General features: G+C 42.3%; 3 protein-coding genes across 4 annotated transcripts in view; 2 read left to right on the forward strand and 1 right to left on the reverse strand.

The window, feature by feature from the left end:
• Positions 1-19,566, forward strand: part of MYLK3 (myosin light chain kinase 3) — a 41,553-nt gene extending 21,987 nt beyond the window's left edge. The window contains exons 7-14 of the mRNA XM_075073842.1: positions 1,243-1,336; positions 3,490-3,599; positions 4,373-4,514; positions 6,343-6,413; positions 10,459-10,587; positions 12,800-12,952; positions 15,968-16,100; positions 17,725-19,566. Coding sequence (XP_074929943.1) covers positions 1,243-1,336; positions 3,490-3,599; positions 4,373-4,514; positions 6,343-6,413; positions 10,459-10,587; positions 12,800-12,952; positions 15,968-16,100; positions 17,725-17,796 — 904 coding nt within the window. The 3' untranslated portion in view covers positions 17,797-19,566. The remainder of the gene's footprint in view (positions 1-1,242; positions 1,337-3,489; positions 3,600-4,372; positions 4,515-6,342; positions 6,414-10,458; positions 10,588-12,799; positions 12,953-15,967; positions 16,101-17,724) is intronic.
• The window catches only part of VPS35 (VPS35 retromer complex component), a 252,384-nt gene that overhangs the window by 167,329 nt on the left and 62,830 nt on the right, over positions 1-22,225 (forward strand). The window lies entirely within an intron of this gene.
• Positions 10,183-22,225, reverse strand: part of ORC6 (origin recognition complex subunit 6) — a 23,909-nt gene continuing 11,866 nt past the window's right edge. The window contains exons 7-9 of one of the 2 annotated variants that reach the window (XM_075073816.1): positions 20,524-21,720; positions 14,247-14,393; positions 10,183-10,853 (exon numbers count right to left, since the gene is read on the reverse strand). In XM_075073816.1, coding sequence (XP_074929917.1) covers positions 21,593-21,720 — 128 coding nt within the window. In that variant the 3' untranslated portion in view covers positions 10,183-10,853; positions 14,247-14,393; positions 20,524-21,592. The remainder of the gene's footprint in view (positions 10,854-14,246; positions 14,394-20,523; positions 21,721-22,225) is intronic. The other variant, XM_032778093.2, reaches the window with a different exon arrangement.

Raw genomic sequence — 22,225 nt, forward strand, 5'->3', positions numbered from 1 at the left:
TAATCCTGTCCAGTCTTGCAGTTTGACTAATGGAGAAAACTTCCATGGGAAGTTTGAGAATCACTGGCTGGCTAGTATTCAAAATACTGTTTTTAAAATCACTGAATAAAACCTTCCTGTGGCATTATGAACTTTAACAGCTAACAACAAGAGTTCATTTTTCATTTAGCTTGTAAAGCGCAGTTATGGTGAGAAAAGTCACTGTAATAAAGTCACTGCATCTTCTTACTTGGTGGATTTGCATATCTGCTCACTGTATTGATTAAATGAATGTTTACTTCTCTCCGTTCCTGTTAGCCCTGCAGAACACTGCAGCTCTGAGCAAATGAGATGAATTCTTTTCTGGCTTGTGCATCCTTGGCAGAATTGTCAGCCATGTTCTAGTTGCAAAGTCTTTATTGCTGGTGATGTGTGAGCCAGGCAGAAGATGACTTGACTTTCAGATTCCACTCTGATTTTGCACAGCTGGAGGTTAGGAGAATCATCTATTGGTTGGTACAACGGTTAGATTTGACATTGAAGTCACTGAGCTGCTGAATGTGGAACACCATTATACTGTTTCTAGAATCATTTTTCAGAGCTGAACAGCATCTTAAAGGGTGTTAATGGCTGAGTTTTCAAACTGACATTATTTTGACATGACATCTAGGCTTCACTCATGAGGTGAGCACTTCCCTTCAGCCCTTTCAGTTTTCTGCACTTAGTTGTTATCTGGGACAGTATGATTTCCTGGTGCAGTTAAGTGCAAATATGGCCTAACCGGTCCAAGCATGATGGTGATGCAATGGCAGAAAAGATGGTTATTAAAAATCATGTCGTGGGTGAGGTAGGAGCATGCAATAAATGTGTGCCCTGTAGTTATTGGCTTTAATGTCATTTAAAAAGTGACGCGATCAGACCAGAAATATCCTTGTTAATATACCCCACTATGCATCACTGAAGGACAGCAGGAGTGTAAAATTACAGAACCAAAAAAGAATATCAGCAGGTTACCGTGTCATTGTGTAAGGTGGTAATACAAATGGAGCATAATATTTTAATGTAAGAATTGAACAACTGGCTGGAAAGATAAAACTAATCCTGCATAAGCTGAGAGAAAGAGGAGATTCATGGTACTGACCACCTGATTCTGTTCACTTTGTACCAGGCTATTTTTAATCAATGATAAGAATAGTTGTTTGAAAGGCTTCTGCAGCAAGTTACTTTAAAGTCATTTTACTGTGTATTTCTCTGTATCAACAGGGGGCGTTTTGGTCAAGTTCACAAGTGCACAGAGGTGTCAACTGGTCTTACTCTGGCAGCCAAAATAATAAAAGTGAAAGGAGCAAAGGAGAGGGTAAGTAAGGTTTTGTGAACCTCCACGGACAGACATTATAAATCTGGCTTATTACAAGCACCTGTGCATCACTTTCCTTATTAACGTATTTTCCCACTCAACATTGTATCAAGTATGACAAAACCAGCCTTAGTAAATATTTGCTTGAATCCTATATGACTGTTTGATCTGACCATGTTTTATGTCCTGTTATTTTAGTGTTCACTAATGTATCCCTTCTGCCAGGTGAAGCCAGCAGCAACAAGGGCTGGGTTCAGTATCTATGGGTTCCTTTTCAACAATACAACACAAAACCAGCTCGAGCCCCCACCCAGTGACCTGGGACAATTACACACCACACCCTGGACGCCTCTAAGAGGCAATACACAGTCTGAGTATAGCAAAAACTTTTAATAAAAGGAGGGAATTAACTCAGTATTAATTTGGGAAAACACTGCAACTAGGGCTCATAAACACAAACCACGAGCAAAAGACCCACCACCTAAGTAAGTTGGGCAGTGTCCTTTTCCCCTCAGGGTCTTAAGTTCAGCAACCCAAAAGTCCCTTAATGTGCCCGTCCTTTCTCTATACCCCATTCACAGTTGCTGTCCTTGGCCAGTGCAGAGTTCACCTCCCACCCTGTGTGGAAGACGGGGCTGGGGAGGGGGTAAGGAGGCACCTTACATGCTGCACAGCTTGGGCACTTGGTCGTCACCCCAACAGCAGATCATCACACCTCTGTGGGGCTCTGCTCTGGCCCTCTCTACCAGCTTCTCTGCTGGCCACTTGCCACACCTCTCCACCAGCCGCCCTGCTAGTCACACCTCTCTGTCTGCCTCCCCGCCAGCCACCCTGCTGGTTGTGCCTCTCTGCCAGCTGTCCACTCACCAAGATGTCTTCAGGGCCCTCCCCCGGCCACACACACTTAACACAGCTCTCAGTGATTTCAGCTGTTAGTAGGGGAGTCTCACTGCTAGGACACACTGGGAAGTCTCTTGCAATAGAGACACTCTCCCAAAGTAGGTCTAATACTTAGATGTAGGTATCAATGATTTCAGCTCTGCAGTGTGTAACAAGACTCTGAATTGAGTCTAAATTAGGTCTTTTATTATACCATGGAGAGAGGACGGATCAATTGGTGTTTAGGACCCTAAAACAAGGCCCACACCAGCAGGTACAAGTACCTGTCCCCACCCTCTCTCAACTCATTGGGCTTTGGAACACATGTCCCCTGCCTAGCAAGTGGTGTTCACTTGAGGGTAAGTCCCTTCCATTGGGGTATGCCAGGTACAGTTCTGTTGCCCTCGGATCACACAACAAGGATAGCATCCCTTTACTACTCCTGCCCCAATAACAAGGAGATTGGGGAGCCAACACTGGCCACAAGTGATCATTTGGGCAAGCAGTCCCATCATGCTGAGCACCTAGGCAGGATGGATGCGTCCATGCAAATGAGATCAGCTTCTGAAGTCTTTTTCCACAGCTCACCATTAGATATCGGGGGAGAGCTCATCCACAGTGTGCTTACGCCAGGGGTTCTCAAACTGGGGGTTGTGGCCTCTCAGAGGGTCACGAGGTTATTACGTGGTGGGGTTGCGAGCTGTCAGCCTCCACCCCAAATCTCACTTTGCCCCCAGCATTTATAGTGGTCTTAAATATATTAAAAAGTATTTTTAATTAATTTGGTGGGAGGGTTGCACTCAGAGGCTTGCTGTGTGAAAGGGGCCACCAGTACAAAACTTTGAGAACCACTCTCTTACACTAACATTGGTGTATGCAGGGAATCAGTTGCAGGACCATCTCCAGGCACCAGTGAAGGAAGCAGGTGTTTGGGGCAGCCAATGGAAAGGTTCTTTGGTGGCAATTTGGCAGCGGGTCCCTCAGTCCCTCTCTTCCTCTTTGAGCTGCCGCCAAATTGCCACAGAAGAATTAAGTGGTGTGATTAAGCTGCTGCCGTAGTGCCGCCAATTGGCTCTATTTTATTTTTTTTCGCTTCGCTGCTTGGGGCAGCAAAAATGCTGGAGCCAGCCCTGATCAGTTGACATGAATGTTTGAGGAATGGCTAATTTTTGTGTGAATGTTTGTATTTGAATGCGCACAAGAGTGTTTGTGGTCATGCTCCAATAGCTTGTTGCTAGTCCCTATTCGTTATCTTCCTGTTTTTAATGTTTCAGGAGGAAGTGAAAAATGAAATAAACATCATGAACCAGTTAAATCATGTGAATCTGATCCAGCTTTATGATGCTTTTGAATGCAAGAACAACCTCACCTTGATCATGGAATAGTAAGTTAAAATGATATTAAGAATTGTTAGCTCTTTTGAACTCAGTGGTTGATCAAATGGAGAACAATACATTGGGGTGGGGGGGATGGGGAGGGGGAGGGTGATACTATGAGTGTTTCCCAACCTGAGTGAAGGCTTCTTTCATTTTTTAGAAGCAAACTCTTTAAGAGACAATCACATATTTGACAATATCAGAACTTAAACAAATGGTAAGAATACCAGCTGTATCGCAGAACGTATCGAGGGATTTCATACAGGTCTGTTGTTAAGAGAAGAACATCAGTATGTTTTATTTTTCATTAGTGGAGGTCTGGCCCATAGATACAATACAACTGCATTTTTTATTTGAACTGTATCTAGCAAGTCATATAAGAGCACGAGAGTTAAATTAAAAAAATAGCAGAGGGAGAGGGAACTGAAGAGAGACAAAGAAGAGAGAAAACAATTTGTTTTTTGGAGAAGTTAGAAACAAAAAGGAGGAAAGATTTTGATGGAGAGGTTCATCACTGCTGTTCAAACAGGCAGGAACTGCCTTTGTACCACTAGCAGTGAGAATGTTTGGAGATGCCTTGAGGAGGCTAGAACTGAATGAACAGAGAGAGACCGAAGAAGAGTAGCAGGACAGAGACAAAGGTCCAGATTTTTAAAGGGACTTAGGCACCTGAAGATGAAGATGGGGCCTAGTGGGATTTTCCAGAGTGCCTAGGCATCTAACTCCCAATCTAATGAGCAATATGTGTATTTTTTCACATTTCTCTTTGTCAATATTTTAGTGTTGATGGTGGTGAATTATTCGACCGAATCACAGATGAAAACTACCATCTAACTGAGTTGGATTCAATCCTTTTTACCAAACAAATATGTGAAGGAGTCCACTACATACATCAGCAGTATATTCTCCATTTAGACCTGAAGGTCAGTAGTTGAAGATCTCAGGTCTTTGGCTAAACTGTGTGTTGTGCTGTATGGAGAATCTGTATGTATGGGAGCTGCAAATAGAGGGTCTTTTCTCTTCCCCTTACTTTATCTTGTAATGAAATAAACTTATTTAGTTCAGTAGCCACCATGAATTAACCCTAGAAGATTAATTTTTTCTTTAACGTTTAATCTTTTCTTACATATGATAACTTATTTTAAAGATGATTAAACAAACAGCAGGTTCCTCTGCTTTTACAGTTTTCAGATCAGAAGCTTTTCATAGCTGTGTAGAATTGCAAAATAGAGGGTTTAGAAGCCCCTCTATTTGTGTTATAAGACCTGTCCTCTCTTTTGCTTCTTCTCATGTTTGTCCTTGTCTGTGTCTGCACTCACAGCCTGGAACTGAGCCATTGTAAACTAACATGCTCTAGTGACAATTCTCCACTAGTTCTTTGTGCATAGGGACTATCATTTTCTACATGTTTATATAGTGTCTAGCATAGCGGTAGTCCTATGTGGTTGATGTGCAGTTGCTACTGTAATTACAGCTGGTTGGAAAGTGTGTTGTGAGTGTTTTGGTTTGTGGAAAAAAAAGTTTTTTGTTGAAAACCCCCCAAACTTGAAAATAATTTAAATTGTTTTTGATTTTTCAATGAAAAGCTAGAATTTGCAGAAAGGAGCCACTTCCTATTTAGAACTTCCTTTAGTTGAAAATCCAATTTTCTATACAAAAGATGTTTCAATGGACATTTTTCCAACTGCAATATCCATGTGAAATTATTATAATATTTATAATAAATATAATAGATTAAGGACCTGGTCTTCTGAGGTGCTGAGCCTTGCATAGCTAGGTGGCTTCTCAGTAACTCTCCATAAACCTCCTGACAAGTGAGACTGCAAATGTCACAAAAAAGAACACACAAATTTAATTTTGATGGAAAAGCAAACACTATTTAGCTGTAATTGGCTCATTCCTTGTTTGCATTCCGGTCTCTCAAGATACTGCACTTTCTTGAATAAACCCAGTGTTATAGCGTCTGCCACCTGACTTGCTAAACCATTCCACACAAAGGTGTTCATTCAGTCCTCCCCTAAAAAGGACTCCTTTCAATTACATTATGTAATACTTTTGCTATGGCCAAATCCGGGAAAATAGTTACACCCCATGGCAGCAGTAAGGAATAAAATCCCTGAAGGCAAGATCTAAGCCCACACATTTTACTGAGCCAGTTAGGAGGATGATGGGGCCCAAAAATCACCCTCCCATGGTAATAACAGACTCACGGGAAAAGTTGATCTCAATAATCCTCTGAATATTTTCCCCTGCTTCTTTTGCCACATCATTGATTCTCTCCCCTTTAAGAGGAAAAATTAAGGAAGCATTTCAACAAGTGATCTGTGGGTAACATTCCCAACTAGACTTATAGAGTAATTTTTCCTATACAAGCCCTCCAGGCACCCCATAAGCAGCCCATGAACCATACTATCCTTCACCACAATTGGGCTCAAATATATATTTATATCAGTATAATGGAATACTACACATAGTGCCAGAATAGAACAGAGCCTTAGGAAATGAATAGAAAAAATACAACCACCATTGTATTAAAGCACATAAAGGTGAGATTGACATATGTGACTGATAGGTTCACTGCTGTGAACCAACAAAGAAGTGAACTAGCATTGTTTTAAAAGTCTTTCTTTGAAATTATTCTGTATCTTTGCATTTCAGGTCATGTTTCTGGCTACTCTTCTTGTTAGTGTGTCTCATGTGCAATTTCACTTTTATTTATTTAACTAAAAATATACCTTTTTCTTTTTCTAGCCTGAAAACATATTGTGTATAAATTGCACAGGAAACCAGATTAAAATTATTGACTTTGGTTTAGCAAGGAGGTAAGACAGTTCAATTATGAGCCACTCAAAATCCACTGACATTTTCTTTTCTTTCATTCTTGTGATATGTTTGTTCACATATTTCAGTGACTTTAAAGTAATTTTGAAATATGAAGGAGCAAAGCAATATGCTCCTGCAGGCATGAATTTGCAGCTTAGCGCACTAACTGTAATGTTGTCTTTTCCATTTTTGCAGGCTAATGTTGTATTAGTATTCCAGTTTACACACAGTAATGTCTCAAATAGAGTTTTTACTCCAGCGACTCTAGGAAGTCCATTAGGGACTTCACCTTTGCTATTGATTTTATATGGAAGGGGCTCAGATTCTGCAGTGCTGGGCCTCAGTCTAAAACCCCCAAGACAGATGGTTGTCCACAAAGTAAAATGGATGACAAAACTATCCCATTTGAAACAGGCATACAATGGATCAGCTCTCACCCTACAGTCTCTATCCCTCATCTGTCACAATGTCTGCTTCTCATGGATGAGGGTAAGGGATGAGAGTGTATAGGAGATTAGCTATGAGTTTGCAATCTGAAATGGCTGCAATATGGAGAATGCAGTTTTGGCCTTTAAGCACAAAGATATCACAGAGCAGGGCAGTAGTAATCCTTCTTTTGGCACTGGTGTGACTGCACCTGGAATATTGTTTTCACTTCTGGGAACCACATTACCAGAAAGATATTGTTTAATTGGTGGAAGCTGAGAGTGGAGCAATAAAACTGATCAGGGAGCTAGACCTAAGAAGAAAGGCAAAAAAGCTTAATATGGATAGCTTGGCTAAAGAACAGCTAAGGTGAGGCATAACAACCTATAAATAGTTACCGAGTAAATAGCAAGGAGAGAGAGGAATTAGCTGGTCCAGTTAATAGTGGTGAAAGATGGAGTAATGGAATGCAATTAAGGGAAGGAAAATGCATGCTCAATCTGAGCCTAACAGTGAGGGATACTAAATTGTAGCAAGGCCATCCATGGAAAACATAGAAGCCCCATTTCTTGGGGCATTTAAAATTAGAATGGACAAAACACTAGAGAATGTTCTAGAACACTTCTGCAACTGCAGGAAGAGGGATTACTAGGAGAGTTGACAAGTGTTTTCTTTGTCAAACTCATATGAATGTGTCAAGCAAGAAATGTACCAGTGCTCACTTTCTGTTGCTCTGGTTTAACATAGTTCAGTATTTAAAGGCTGTGAGACATATAGACAGCATCATATGTGAGTTCGGGTCCAGTTTTTACGTTGGTCATTTACATCGGCCAAATGGTACAGGATTGAACACCTCTCACGTGGACATGGTTAGAAGGAGGCATGGTTGTTTCTGTGCCTGCCCCAGGTTTTTTACTTAACTCTAGGCATGTGGGGGAATACTCCCGGATCACCCTTCCACGTACTTTCCTTAAGACTAGGAGGAGAGAACAGAGCTGTTACTTATCATTTGTTAAGGGCCAATGATATCCTTGGTTCCAGAGTGGGTCCCTTACCACAGGGAAGGTTTCTGCAAAACAGCCATGGAGACGGTGAAAAAATCCCTTGGTCTAAATCTGGGCAGGTGGCAGCTATGATCTGCTAGCTCTGGTCCTTCTCTCCAGTTAATATGAAACTACATCTAAAAGGAGCACAGCTCTTTTGAGACTCTGGTATAACAGAGTGGAGCAAGTGACCACAAGTTTGTAATAACAGAATAATAGTTGAATCCTGAGGAAATGTTAACTTAATTCTGTAGGGAGAGATTATTTGATTAGGTAAAAAGAGGTCATGGTTTACATCAATTCTATGCTGACTCAGTTCTCTTGCAAGGCTGCTCGTATTCTGACTACTCTAACTTAAATAAAACCCCAGACCCATCCTTCTTTCCTGGTCCTCAGGGGTTAGACAGGCCTTGCTATTACCATTGCATCTCTGTTTTGCCCTTACTTGCACTGAACTAGAGGAAAGCCAGTGGGTAAAATCTTGGATCCATTGCAATTAATTACCTTTTACTTCAGTGGAACCTGGATTTCACTAAACGGTTCTAAAATAAATGTCTGACCCTTTATGTTTCACCTTATGAAATATTACCAGCATTAGCCCTGCTTTGACCAGATGATACATAGCTGTTGTAGGAAATTTTATGTAAACATTATATCTTAATCCATAAGCTGTTCTTTCATTTTTCAAGCATTTTGGTTTCTTTCTGTACCCCCAAAGAGTTGTCCAGAAGTGGTTCAGTGAGATGGGACAGATGATTTTTTTTATCCTAGTTAGTTTGCCCTCATCATTATGACTTTGCCTATTATTACATATATGCAGTGACCAGAAAAGAGGGTCCTGTTTTATATACAGAAAAAAAAAAAATATAGAGGGAAAACCATAAGCAGCTATGAAGCATAATCTTCTTTCCTAATGGAAAAAGCAAAAGGCGAGGGATATTTGACTGAAAACAGGAGGTACTGATGTGTGGGCATGAGTTAGTCCCTCCCGAGAAGAAAGCAACAACTTCTTAAGATAGTATAATAATATTTACTTAAAAAATTATTTTCTAAACACTGTGGGGTCCTCATTATACAAACCCAGGTATTTCAGCTCAAAGAGCTTTTCTTTTTTAAAAGGATTTTATAAAAATAGAAAAAAATGTACACAAACAAAATTATAGGTTTAGGGAAAGGGGTGCCCAATAGAAAAGTTGCATTAAAGGCAGTTTGGAAACATGCAAGTAGTGTTTTAAAAAACAACCACCATTTATGGCCTGATCTTACTTGTTACATAGGCAAAATTTCCATTAACTTTAATTGGAGTTATTACTGAGTGACGACTGCAAGACTGTGTCCTTCCTTATATTAACTAGCAAATTATCAACATCTTCCATTGCCTGCAACACCATCCTGCTGGTTACTAAAATCAAATAATGGTCCCTTCTCAGGGTTCCATCTGGGCATTTATACTGTGCTCATAACTCTGTGATCTGAGCACTTTTACACAGTGAATTATGGTTTGGGGTCCTGCGGAGTGAAATATCTCCAAACTTGCCTAAAAATGGAATTTGATTCAGTGCATCTTCTGAACAACTTTTGCTCATGAGTCTCCTCTGGAGCCCAGCAAAAGTTTAAAGCTGCCCTCTGTGAAGGTAAAAAATCCATTACAATCTATATCTCTCTCTTTGTGGAAAGCTTGTCGCCACATGGGGGAGTGTAGATTACACTACCATGTACCTGCAACGTGAATTAAGCCCTGTGTCTGCCAATTTGAGGATGGAGCTTGTCTCTCTCACCTACAGAAATTGGTCCAATCAAAGAGAGTACCTCACCCACCTTGTCTCTCTAGTTTGAGGATGATTTCTTTAGAACTTGTGCCATAGATTTCTCACTCAAACATAATATCTATAAAAGTGACAGAGGTTGGGTTACATGTGCCTGAATGTTAGCTATTCCAATTTGATTTTTTTTCTGCAATAACATAGAAAACCAACTGTAGTGCCCTCAGCCTATTTCATCCACCTCTGTTCCTGTGACTTGGATTGATCTTATTAGCCAAATCACCACAATGCGGCATACAGAAACTTCCAGAAGACATGGCAGTGATTCTAATGTAATCATGCAACTTTTAGTTGCAACCATATTTTTATTGCCCTGAGTCTTTCTCTGGCTTCTTCTCCTGCCATACTACCACCTGTCTAAAGTAGGAAAATTAAATGATGGATAATGAGCTGTTTATAACTGTGACTTTCTGAATTGAGGCAGAGTGCCAAAGTCAGAATATGCACCAAGAGAGTGATTCACTAGAGACAAAAAGTTAATACAAATGATTTAGTTTATTTGATTTTGTTCAGATTTAAATGGCTGATTCATTTAAACATTTGATCAAACTAATTGGAAGTGACTGTGAATTATAAAAAACTCTCTGTGGGGATGCACAGGCTGAAATTCTGCATCTTTAAAGACTTCAATATAGAATGTACCTGTCTGGCTTTGCTACAGTATGAAAAATATGACAGTTCTTTTTGCAAGTGTGCAGTGCATGTACTTAGTTTGTTGTTAGTGCTGATGCCCCTTCTTGTTTCCGATGAAGGTACAAACCTCGTGAGAAGCTGAAAGTTAATTTTGGCACTCCTGAATTCCTGGCTCCTGAAGTGGTGAACTATGACTTTGTTTCATTCCCAACTGACATGTGGAGTGTAGGCGTCATCACGTACATGCTGTAAGTAAGCCTCTGTGTGGGTCATGGCCATGGCATCATATGCTCTGTAAGAAAGGCCAGTGGAAGGTATTTGCAGACCTGGAATGCAGCCGATTCAGAGATTCCCATCTAGGGAGTGTGTCTTCCTTGTTGCACTCACTTCATTACCCAAAAGAGAGAACCAATAAAAGTGAACATCACTGCTACACAGCTTGAAATACCTGAAAAACAATCAATCTTCATTCTACATACTTAAACCTTCTGTTTTCTCTTTGCCTTCTTGGTGTCTAGTTAATAAAAACAAAACAAATCAAGTTTCATTTACTCAGACAAGGTGTAATCAGTTGCCTGAAACATAACAGAACTTCTGCTTTCAATGAGTTATTGAGGTCTCAGACTTATCTTTTCATTTAAATCAGGCCCTTGGGAACCTGATCTAAAAGGACTTTTGCACCCAACACGCACACAACAGGACCAGATTAACCTTTTATGGGCCCAGCACCAAACATATTTGTGGACCCCTATGGAGGCAATGGAGCATGGCGCAGGGAGCTCAGTCCCCGGAGCGAGGGGCCAGCCAGAGGCAATGGGGCATGGCATGGTAGGGGCGGCCCTGCTCCGCCCAATGCGAGGGCACTATTTATAAACTGGCAGTTGCCAGACGCACAGTGGCCTGCCTGGCCCTGTGCTGCCTGCATGTCCCTTCCCCTCGGGGGTGGGCCTATGGGCCACACAGCCCCCCCGTCCAACACCCCCCAACTCCCTATGGCCAGAGGCCCCCCCAGACCCACCCACAAATGCATAGCGCCCTGCACACCACCCCTCCTCACAGCCCCACCACAACTGCCCAGAACCCCCCACAGAACCCCCACTCCCTAGTGCCCCAACATACAGAGAACTTCCCTGCCCCTTCACAGCCCAGCACCCTCCCCAGACCCACTCCCCCAAGCCCTGCCTCCTAGCCGCACTCACCAGCCCTGCTGGGAGGTGATGGTGTCTGCTGGGCTGAGCTGGCAATGCAGCCAGGTTGGTCCCAGGGCTGGGAATTGCTCCAGCCCCTTGGGAGTGGCATGATCAGCCAGGGCAGGTTCTGGCCCCCAATATGCACTTGCCTGGAGGGGCCCAGTCAAGCCCTGCACACTGTTCCTGCTCTCCCTCCCCACCTACACTTGGCAGAGACTGGTCAGGCTTCTGCACCAGTGCCAGGCAGCTCAGTCCCAGGGAGACAGGTGGGGCTGCACAGGCCTGGAGCCAGAGGTGCATTGGGGTCTGGCCAGGGGGCAGAGAGGAGCAGGGGGTGGGGCCAGGGGGCAGAGAGGAGCCCTCGGCCAGAAGGCAGGCAGGCTGAGAGGAGGGAGTGGTGGACAGGGGGAGGAGCAGGGTCTTGGGGCACAGTGCAAGCGGAGCAGGCCAGAGCCCTTCTGAGCATGGTCCCAGCTCCGTGGAGCCACTGTAAACCCAGCACACAAGAATTATTCCTGCCCTGTGGGGAGTTACTTCCTGGGCCTGAAAAATTCACTTCACAGCCACACATGGGATTAAAATTCTTCCCTGGAGTTTAGGTTGTGGGCCATACGGGGGTGCAGGTGTGTGTGTGTGATCTCTACAGGCTCTCTACCTACACAGCATCACAACATTTTTTGTAGCTGTTTTCAATGGCCTGGGTTATTTTTTATTTAAGTTTATGTAGAAGCCAAAAAAAAATAATTGTATGTGAATCCAGTCATAAATTATTTAAGAAACAAATCTGGGTTTAGAGACTAATTGAAGAAAATATTTTTCAAACAGTATTTTAATCTAAAGTAAATATGGATTTAGGCCTCAATTCAGCACTTGTGTGCATGCTTAGCTTTAGGCAGGTGAGCAGTCCTATTCCTGTCTGAAAAAGCAGTTGAGCATGTGCTCACATCGCACTGAATTCAATTCCTTGGATGTCCAGTAACTCTGAAACTGGAGTTGGCAGAGTGAGCTGCAAATAGGCAATGTGAAGCATTCCTTCCCTCCTGACTGAGCTTTCTTGTGCTACTGACCTGAGCAGCTAGGGACTGAGCCAAGTACGCAAGCCCCAGCATAGCAGATGTTGCACTGGCCTTTGGGATGGTATCTAGCTGGAACCCTCTTTTCTATGTGACTGGTGTCATTCTAAAGCAGCAGTGAGCACAGTGAGGATACATAGGAGAAATACACATTTCCCATTATTAGCTGCCCATTTCTCTCTCTCTTTATTTTAAAGGCTCAGTGGCTTATCACCATTCCTAGGAGAAACAGACGCAGAGACAATGAATTACATAGTGAACTGCAGCTGGGATTTTGATGCAGAGGCATTTGAACAACTCTCAGAAGAGGCAAAAGACTTTATTTCAAAACTCCTTGTGAAGGAGAAGAGGTATCTTCTAATATGTTTGCCACGGCAGTCCTACCATTTAGAATAAGTTCTTCCTAACTAAATATATGTATGGCAGCCAATCACTGAATGTTAGTACCATGACTTTTCTTTTGCCATGTTTGTGTCTACCAGGCAGTTCAGTAGTGACACAATCCTTATTTTTTAAAAGAACAATGTCAATGTATTTCAATCAAGGTAACGGCTCTCTCAGTAACTGTGCCTGGTGCAAGAGAGGTTAAACGGAGGAAATGTGGAATCATTTGTTTTGTTTTAAGAAGAACCTGTCACATATGTCCAGGAGCTAGTTCTGTCGTCGCTTTGGCTTCTTTAAAAGCATTGATATGAAAGCGACATTATTCCCAATCTAAGTGCCTTCCATACACTGGATAGGTGCAAAGAACCATCTGGGGCCTAATTCTGTTCTAGGAGTTGTATGCTCAGCTCCCACTGAAGTCAAAGGGAGCTGTATACATTGTATTGTAGGACAGAATGTGGCCCAGCTTGTCAAATACTGATGCTGAATGAAGTTACATGGGCCTCGTCTTCCTTTGATGAACATGTGTCCAGTGAATCCTTCTACCAATGGGAATGTTTCTAGGAGAAAATTATGAACAGAAACACTTAAAACCCTGGCTTTTTCCAGACTGTCAGCTGGTGGTGCTGGAACTCTTTTAATAGTGGGGGCGCTGAAGCCAGCACCCTTACCACTGTCTGCATCCCCCCGCCCCACCCAGCTGGGGCCAGGAGCAGTACCATGTCTCTGTGAGGGGGGGGAACGAGACAGGGGTCAGCAAAGGCTTGGAAGGGCATGGGGCTCGCAGCCAGGACCTCTCATGTGGGGCCAGTAACAGAGCCCCAGTTGCCAGGACCCAGGAGCGGGGGGCCAGTGCCCCAAAAACAGAGCCCCAGGCATGGGGCCCCGGGCATAGGGCCAGCGGCTGGGAAGAGAGGCTGGCAGCTGGGCTCCGGGCCAGTGGCTGGGGAGCAGGGCATGAGGCCAGTGGCTGGGACCTGAGTCCCGGACGCAGGGCCAGGGAGCAGAGTCCAGAGCATGGGGCCCTGGGCCGGGAGCGGGGGCCTGGCACAGAGACCCAGGCATGGAGCCAGCGGCCAAGTAGCAGGGCCAGCAGCTAGGACCCAAGCCCTTGACTGGGGAGAGGAGGCCTGGGCCCAGGGACAGTGGCCCTGTGTAAAATGTGGGGGTGCTGCAGCACCCCCCCACTATAGTTCCCACGCCTAAGCTGTCAGCTAACCTATGCAAATGAGATTTAATAATAAAGTTCTTAATACTAACTTGTGAATGAAAGTTAAGACGGGCATTAAACTGGAAGGGTAATTGTCATCTAGCGGACTTGAGCAGAGGGATAGGAGTCGGAAGACAAGGCGTCTGCTCCTGACGGCCACTGACTTGCTGTGGGATCTTAACTTCAGAGAGTCCCATCTGTAAAAAGGAATTAGTAATGCTTTAAGTAATGCAGAGCACTTAGATATCTGGGGATGAAAAATGCTATTTAAGGGCAGATGATTATTTATTATTATTATTATTATTATAAGCAAGCAGCATTGTTGGATCTGCCAGCTGCTCACTAGGCACAATGGCAGGCTGTGGCTCACTCTCTTCGAGAAAGGGGAGTGACTAGTCCACAGCAAACCCTTCCCTCCTGAGACAGCAGGGGATGACCTCGTGCAACAGCTTGTCCTAGCTTCTAGCACAGGGGCAGGCAACCTATGGCATGTGAGCTAATTTTTAGTGGGACTCTCACTGCCCGGGTCCTAGCCACCAGTCCGGGGGACTCTGCATTTTAATTTAATTTTAAATGAAGCTTAAACATTTTGAAACCTTATTTACTTTACATACAACAATAGTTTAGGTATATTATAGACTTATAGAAAGAGACCTTCTAAAAATGTTAAAATGTATTACCGGCACACGGAAACCTTAAATTAGAGTGAATAAATGAGGACTCGGCACACCACTTCTGAAAGGTTGCTGACCCCTGTCCTAGCACATTCTTGTTTACCAGGAGGGATTCTGGCTGGCTGCTCACATTATGCACAAGGCTGCTAACCATCAGTTCTGTTGACACCTTTTTCCTTGAGCGGCAGCTGAGCCAAAGGCAGGACTTAGCCCTATCTTTTCACATTGAAGTTCAAAGGCAAGTTCAAATTTTAAAAAAAAATTACACAAAGGATCCCCAAAAAGAAAAGATCTAGGATTTTCTTGTACTCCATGTATTTTCAAAGGCTCATGGAAATGATCTCCTATTGAGCACCTTGTTGACCGTCTACATACTGTAGTTATTATTACAATTAAATTATGTTTCAGTTATAAATCAGCCTTTTGGCTGTCACATCTCCAAAGTACTGAACACAGACAAGCTGTGTGCGGCTAGTTGAAGCTGAAACAGAACCTGTAAGTTTCCAGCCAGCTGCAGGAGGAATACTTGAAAGCCATACCCGTTGTTTACACATGGATGCTCTCATTAGTGTTAATTGACTTTTGTGGGCATCTGTGAGCCTCCTTAAATATCCAGAAGGGAATGCTCTTGCATTGTCAGGGGAGATGGACTACATAATATCGCAAGTTAGTATCTCTGTGTTCTTTGATGCTCTTGGCACAGTCCTACATAAATGTCATGTGTTCTGCCATTCACATTCCAAAATCACATCCAAATAATAGAGCAACAAGGTTATGCAATACTCAGGCATAAACCCAAGTGCAGAAGAACCTAAAACACCTCTAAGCGCCACTTAGTCCCACCAGGAGGGTAGGAGTGAGAATTGGTCTTCATGCAGGCTCTCTACGCTGAGATACCTGGCAGCTATAAAGGGCCTTACCCCTATCTTTTTTTGTATGTTTACTTTTATTTTCATTGAGAAAAAACAGCCTTTCACACATAGTATCAGTGAAGAGCAGCTGAACCATTCCACTGTAGCAGACAGGGAGATTCTGTGTCAATCACAATAGTGGTAGCAACATTTACAGCACAGCCCTTCACCAATTTTATTTTCTAGTTGCAGGATGAGTGCAGCACAGTGTCTGAAACACGAGTGGCTAAATGATCTGCCTGGCAAAGCCAAGAAATCCAAGCTTTGCCTGAAGTCCCAGTTGCTGCTACGAAGTTACATGGCTCATAGAAAATGGAAGGTAAATAGACAAAGTCTGTCATTATTTCCAAAGAAGAGTGATTGTACTAGTTCACTGCAGGCAGGGCCCTTATTCCTTCTTTGTCATAGTCCTCTTCTAAACATGGAGATCTTCCTTGAAATATGAATTTGGGATTTGTATTTGCAGTTATAGATTTGAGAGTTCACTTGCTCTTTTAAGTCACAGCATGTCTGAGTTTAGATACTTTGTTTCTAAATTTTTACTCTTATTTCTTATTGGTGTTTCAGAAAACATTAGGTGTAAAGTTCCAGGGATTCAAAGGCTTCAGACACTATTTATTTGATGTTAAACGTGTAACCTTCCAAGCAAAAGCAGTTACTTTTCAGCTGATATAGGCGTATTAGCCAGTCTTCAATGTATAGGAAATATTGGAACGATACAACAGAAGGTTATTTTGCGTCGTATTCATCGCAAAGGTCTAGGACTAAGCAAAATCTGAGTTCAAATCCATTCTGAGAACCCTCGTTCACTGTACAACCTTGGGAAATTTACCTGACCTTCTTGTGTCACAATCCAGCCAGATGAAACATTACATACTTTCAGGACCACTGATAATCTCTTGCTAATTCTTGAACCATTTTCAGTAAATATGTAGGAATTTCCATAAAAGGTGATCAATAATCATACTCTGAAAAGGAGGGACACCACAACGCTGGAACATTTAACCTATAGGAAGAGGACGAACCCAATCCACTTTTTACTCATTAGTGAGAGTAGCAAAACCTCGCTAATGAGTTAGACCCTGAAGACCAAACTTTGTTTACTTCCCCAGACTCCAGAATTAGTGCTACTTGTTGCATTTAAAAAGTCTTCATCCCAAGCTATTTTTTGACACATTTGCTAACAGATGCATACAGCCTTGTGTTCATTGTATAAACACTCTTTTACAGCCACAAAGGAATTCTCTAGTACAAAGCATTTCATGATTCCCAATGGGGAGGATTCAAGTGTCACTCTTCTAGCATTGTTAACATTAAGCTAATCACAGACAGCTGCTTTTCCTTTGATCATGTTGACACCTTGGGTCCCTAAAGTGTTATAATTAATGTCTGTTGCCTGTGGCTTGGTAACACTCTGGCTATTATCCAGAGACAGGAGATTAACCTATTTAATCCATTATAGCTGTTCCTATGATAGTTTATTTACAAGACTCTCCTGTGAGGAAGGGGACTGTGTTATTTTAAGTGTAACCCTGATTTAATCAGGAGCTGCAGAAGAAAGGAGGTGTACTTAGAGCTAGCTGGCTTACCCAAGACTGACAGGTACAACAGAAGATGTGAGAACTGGTGCTAATTAGTTCCCCCAATTTCACTAAGGCTACAAATGTATCTTGAAAACTTCATGAACCTTCCACTCCCACTACTTTTCAGTTGACGTAGTTGCATCACCCTGTCTTCAATGTGCACTAAATACTGGAGTGACACAACAGAAGGCTGTTCTGTGTAGTATTCAGTGCAGAGGTCTGGGAGATAAAAAAAAAAATCAAAAAAAAAATCTGCATTTACTGTCTGGAGTCCCTTATTGAAAAAAAATCAATTGTTGATCGCAAAGTGTGCGTTGGCTCAATGATGCTCACATTTAGGTTTTTCTGTTTTGTTCACAGAAACATTTCTATGTGGTTGCTGCTGCCAATCGGCTGAGAAGGTTTCCGAGCATGTCTGTCAACCTTGCATAAGCTGCTGTGGAAGAGCTATAGGCCTTAGAGCTAGAGATGAAGCAGAGAAAAAAGGACTGGATGTTTCTCTCTCTTCCCCCACCACTTCTGCCATCCTCATGTTATGTATCATGCGTGTGCTTAGGTACCCCAACTGTCTCTGAGCACAACCTAGAATGAATTTTACTAATCTTTATAAAACAGGGGTTTCCATAGTTCTGTTTTACAAGCTCTCAGCTACTGGACATAGTGATACATAAATATTCCAGATACAACTCCACTCCTAGCTATGATGATACGCTCATAATTAGCAGCTAAGTTCCTTGAGTGGGACCCATTTCGTTTGAAAGTCTTTGATTATTTATATGGCTCCCAAGGGTGGAGTATAGCAGCAAGCACCTGCTCAGCAGCAGTGGAATACCTTAAGACTTTCTGTGTTAATGAGGCGCTGTACTATCACTTTTAGGGTATTGTAACAGTGGTGATAGATTTGGAGGGATAACAGTGTTATAGTTTCCCCAAAGAAAATTTTTACTTAAAGCTAAATACCCAGGGACAAAACTGAGGTTGAGAAATGCGGTTTTTCTACATTTCTTCTAACGGGGTTGATTTTTTTTCTGTCTTTTCCCCCTACCCACCGCTGCTTTTTTTTTTTTTTTTTTCCACAGAAGCATCACACTAATGCATAGCAAACTAGTCAGAGTAGAAAGAAAAAGTGTCTTCCACATTATCCTTTAAAACAAAATCCACTGCTTTCAGAGAGATTTAAAACCTGGCACAAGTTAAGACAGATTGTCCCCTACTGCCCTATTTTTATAATGGGTTAAACTGATTAAATAGCTCTTCTAGGTTGGTATGAATCTAGGTTCAACTGCCACAAATGAAAAAGAATTGGGATGACAATCTGGTGGATGCAGTACTGTGCAGTTAGGTGTCACCTCCTCCCCAGGAACAGAGGTTTTCTAAGTTTATAGTTGAGTTCAACACTTCTGCCAAATACCATGAAGCGTAACAGACAAGCTACTGCTTTGTAACAGATGAACTGGTTTTTGTTTCTGTTCAGCTGCTGGGGAAGGGAGGGACAGAGGAGGAAGGATCAGTGAATTGCCAGCCTTTGACTCTCTTCCAGTCACATGGGAACTGTTGCCCTTTTTCTGATGGTTTAAAAACAAAAATTAATTGGTATTGTGAAGAAAAAGGTTAACTTAAAAAAATCAAAAAAATTTTTTTCTGATACTTATAAAGCTGGAGGCACCCCATCTAACATAAGCCCAGTATTAGTTGTTTCCTTAATGTTTATCAGGCACTTTTGTAGAGGTGGCTGGCATGCTATTTCCTTTGTGGCTAACCTAGAGGCTGCACCACTCTATGTGAGCTGATTAAAATAATGTATCACTAACAGTAGCAGCTTAAGACTGCACATTAATCGTAATCAAATCACAATTTTACTCCCATTAACTCATAGCTCTTCAATTGCTTAAGGTGGTTGTTGCTACCAGCCCTCATCAAGACCTTAAAAATTGCTTACCCTACTTTAATGTTAAGCTTGTCTAGCTTTTCAGTTCTAGAACATCTCCCTTCATGTCCAGATGGACTGGACTTGTACAGCACTTTCGGCATAATATCAGAGGACAACAAAAGTTACATGAAAAAATCCTGAGAAGGGATCACCTTCTATGAAGGCCCACGCTTGTTCACAATTCCCCTCCCCAGTGACACTGCATGGTAAATAGTTATTGTTAGTATGCCTAGTTATGAAATTAACACTAATAAATCTCAGTAAAAATGTAACTGGCCTATTTCTCTCGAGTCTGAAATACAGTAATCAATCTAATGTAAAGGCAGAATTGGTGAGCCCTTTACAACTGACTTTCTCCCAGAGTGTGGACCCTCCTTCGATATTATGAAATCTGATTTAGAAGAAAATTCTGGAATCTCATTTTACAGCTATTCTGAGTGAGTTGAGACTGCTCAGTGTTTGCCCTGCTCTTCAGCATTTGTCTGGCCTCTTCCTGAATCAACTTACTAAAATTTTGACTTGAACCAACCCCAAAACAAATGTAAGTTGACAGGGAGGAATGCTTCTGCTTTCCCTCTTAAATTTTTTAAAACAGGGTGGAGCAGAGTGGGTGAAGAGAAGCTTTAATTTCATATATGCATTATATTTTACCAGGCTACTCATGTCCTTTATACGTGGGGTGAGGAGAGGAGACTGAAACATAGGAGTTCACTTTATTGTACTAATTTCCACAGCTCTGTTACAATGGCTACTTCAACCTGAGTGCAGAACCACACCTATCAGTCAGTGACAGCAGAGGAATGCCCAACCCCCTGACGTGTATTAGCATCCAAGCACTATAGTCTTTGCAGCATGTTCATGATATGAAGTTTTGGACAAACCCTGACATTCTGCGCTTCCTGAGGGCAACTACAGTGATTCCAGACCCACAAGTGTAGAGAGCGCAGCCTTGGAACCTGTTCCTGCTTGGTGCAGCACTCCCATGGTAGGGTGTCATCATGATGTCCACACGAATGGACAAGAAGTATGATTACTATCTTTATGCAGATGAGTTTATTCAGTTAGCTTTCTCAGATGGGATCCAGGTTTGTATTTCTACTGCAGACAAGCAGTCTTCACAACTTTTCCATAAAGCTCATTTTCAATGTAAATAGACAATCTTGTTTCCAACACAGTTGTGAAAATCCCACTGTATTTTAGCCCAATGAATAGGAAATGTTCTGGCTTACCTGAAAGAATCCTTTCTTTAAGAAACAGAGTCCAGTCAGTTCTGGCCCATCCTGGAGACAAATAGATCACCCAGAGCAGAGATGGAAAGTGACATCTGAAGATTTGGGTTTATTCTGTCAGAAGTTAACCCCATGGTCTGCCATAGGATAAACTTGTGCTTTCTCGTCAAAGTATAATTAATCTAACGTAGGTGGAAAAAAATTGAATTATACTGGCTCTGGAAGTAGTCTCAAGTGGAGGCAATGTCAGAAGATTCTCCTGCTGCCACTGACTGGCAGGTTTGATTCTGTTCCCAAGCTGTAAGCAGACTGAAGTACCTCTTATCACAGATCTGTAGATCTTATTACTGGACGTAAAGAAACATTTTAAGTAAGTACAGAAGGTTTCTTTAAACCCATTTAGATTTTGATCCTGAGGTATTTATACAATAAAAGTGATAAGAGGTCACCGAAGCAACCCTAAGACCATATGCAAATTCTTAAACCAAAGATCCAAATAAAGGAAAAAATCTTTATTGCTCTCTAAAAACATTTAGGTCCCACATACATAGCAGAAAGTGTATTTAATCAGATATTATGGCTATAAAAAAGTTTTAACACTCTGAATTCCTCAGTTTTGTTTTACCGATGAAACAAGTAGTTTCCTCATGGATGGACCCTTTCTGTGTATCTTAGTAACCATGACTTAAGCTTCAGTCTGGAATACAAGAGTGTGCAACCTTTTCAGAGGTTACTTATACCACAACATTATTTGGCCCGTTTGTTGCTTAGAAGTAGAAGGGCTACTCCCTGTCCTAGAGCTGAGGTCTGCACTGGTCCGAGGGGAAGGCCTCACAGCGTCAACTTTCAAACTTGGGCCAACTGTGTAGTAATAGCAAGTCACCATAATGCTGATCCCACTTAGTAAAATGATAGGCTTTAACAATTTAAAATCTTGCCAATCAAATAAATAAGTGGCTGGTTACCATCCATAAATTCTCATGCTACCAAGTTGCACTAGTGTGAAGGGGGATTTAAAATTACAAACCAGAGGCAGTGACATTTCTTGGTGGCACTCCAGAGACTGAAGTCAGACATTGGCCCCTTTTGCCTTAGCAGCGTTTTCCAGGATTCTCTTTTTCCATTCTTCATAATCTTGTTTTGTTTCGGTTTCACTTTTCTGCCGCTTCCGAGGGGTTTCAACTTCATCTTCATGTTCTATGGGGGAGGGAAAACAAAAACAAAACTTTTAGGAAATGCTCTCTATCATTTATAATATTTTGCCTAATGAGTGCCTAATACTGAGTCCCAGACCCCTGGAATGTACCAGTACCAGTCTATTTCATGCACACAAAGACTACCATCAATCATTTAAAAAAAAAATCAAGCTGTTTAACACTATGTTCGTCATTTTATTTATCTTTCTGTTTGAACGGAAAAGGCTACCCTAGTTCCACTAGACTTGCGCCACAAAAACATAATGGTGCTTCCACTAAGCCAGCGATGCCTAAACTTTTTCTCTCGTGTTCCCCCTTTCTCCCTGCCTGTAACGGAATCTGTCTGCGCCATAGGTGCTGACTCTGTGGATACTCCAGGATTGGAGCACCCACAGAAAAAAAAAATAATAGGTGCTTAGCACCCACCAGCAGCCAGCTTCCCCCCTCTACCCCCAAGTGCCTCCCATCAGCTGATGACCCTGTGGATTGACACCCCCCCCCCCCCC

The sequence above is a fragment of the Chelonoidis abingdonii genome, chromosome 19 (genome assembly GCF_003597395.2).
Source record: "Chelonoidis abingdonii isolate Lonesome George chromosome 19, CheloAbing_2.0, whole genome shotgun sequence".
In the NCBI taxonomy this organism is placed as follows: domain Eukaryota; kingdom Metazoa; phylum Chordata; order Testudines; family Testudinidae; genus Chelonoidis; species Chelonoidis abingdonii.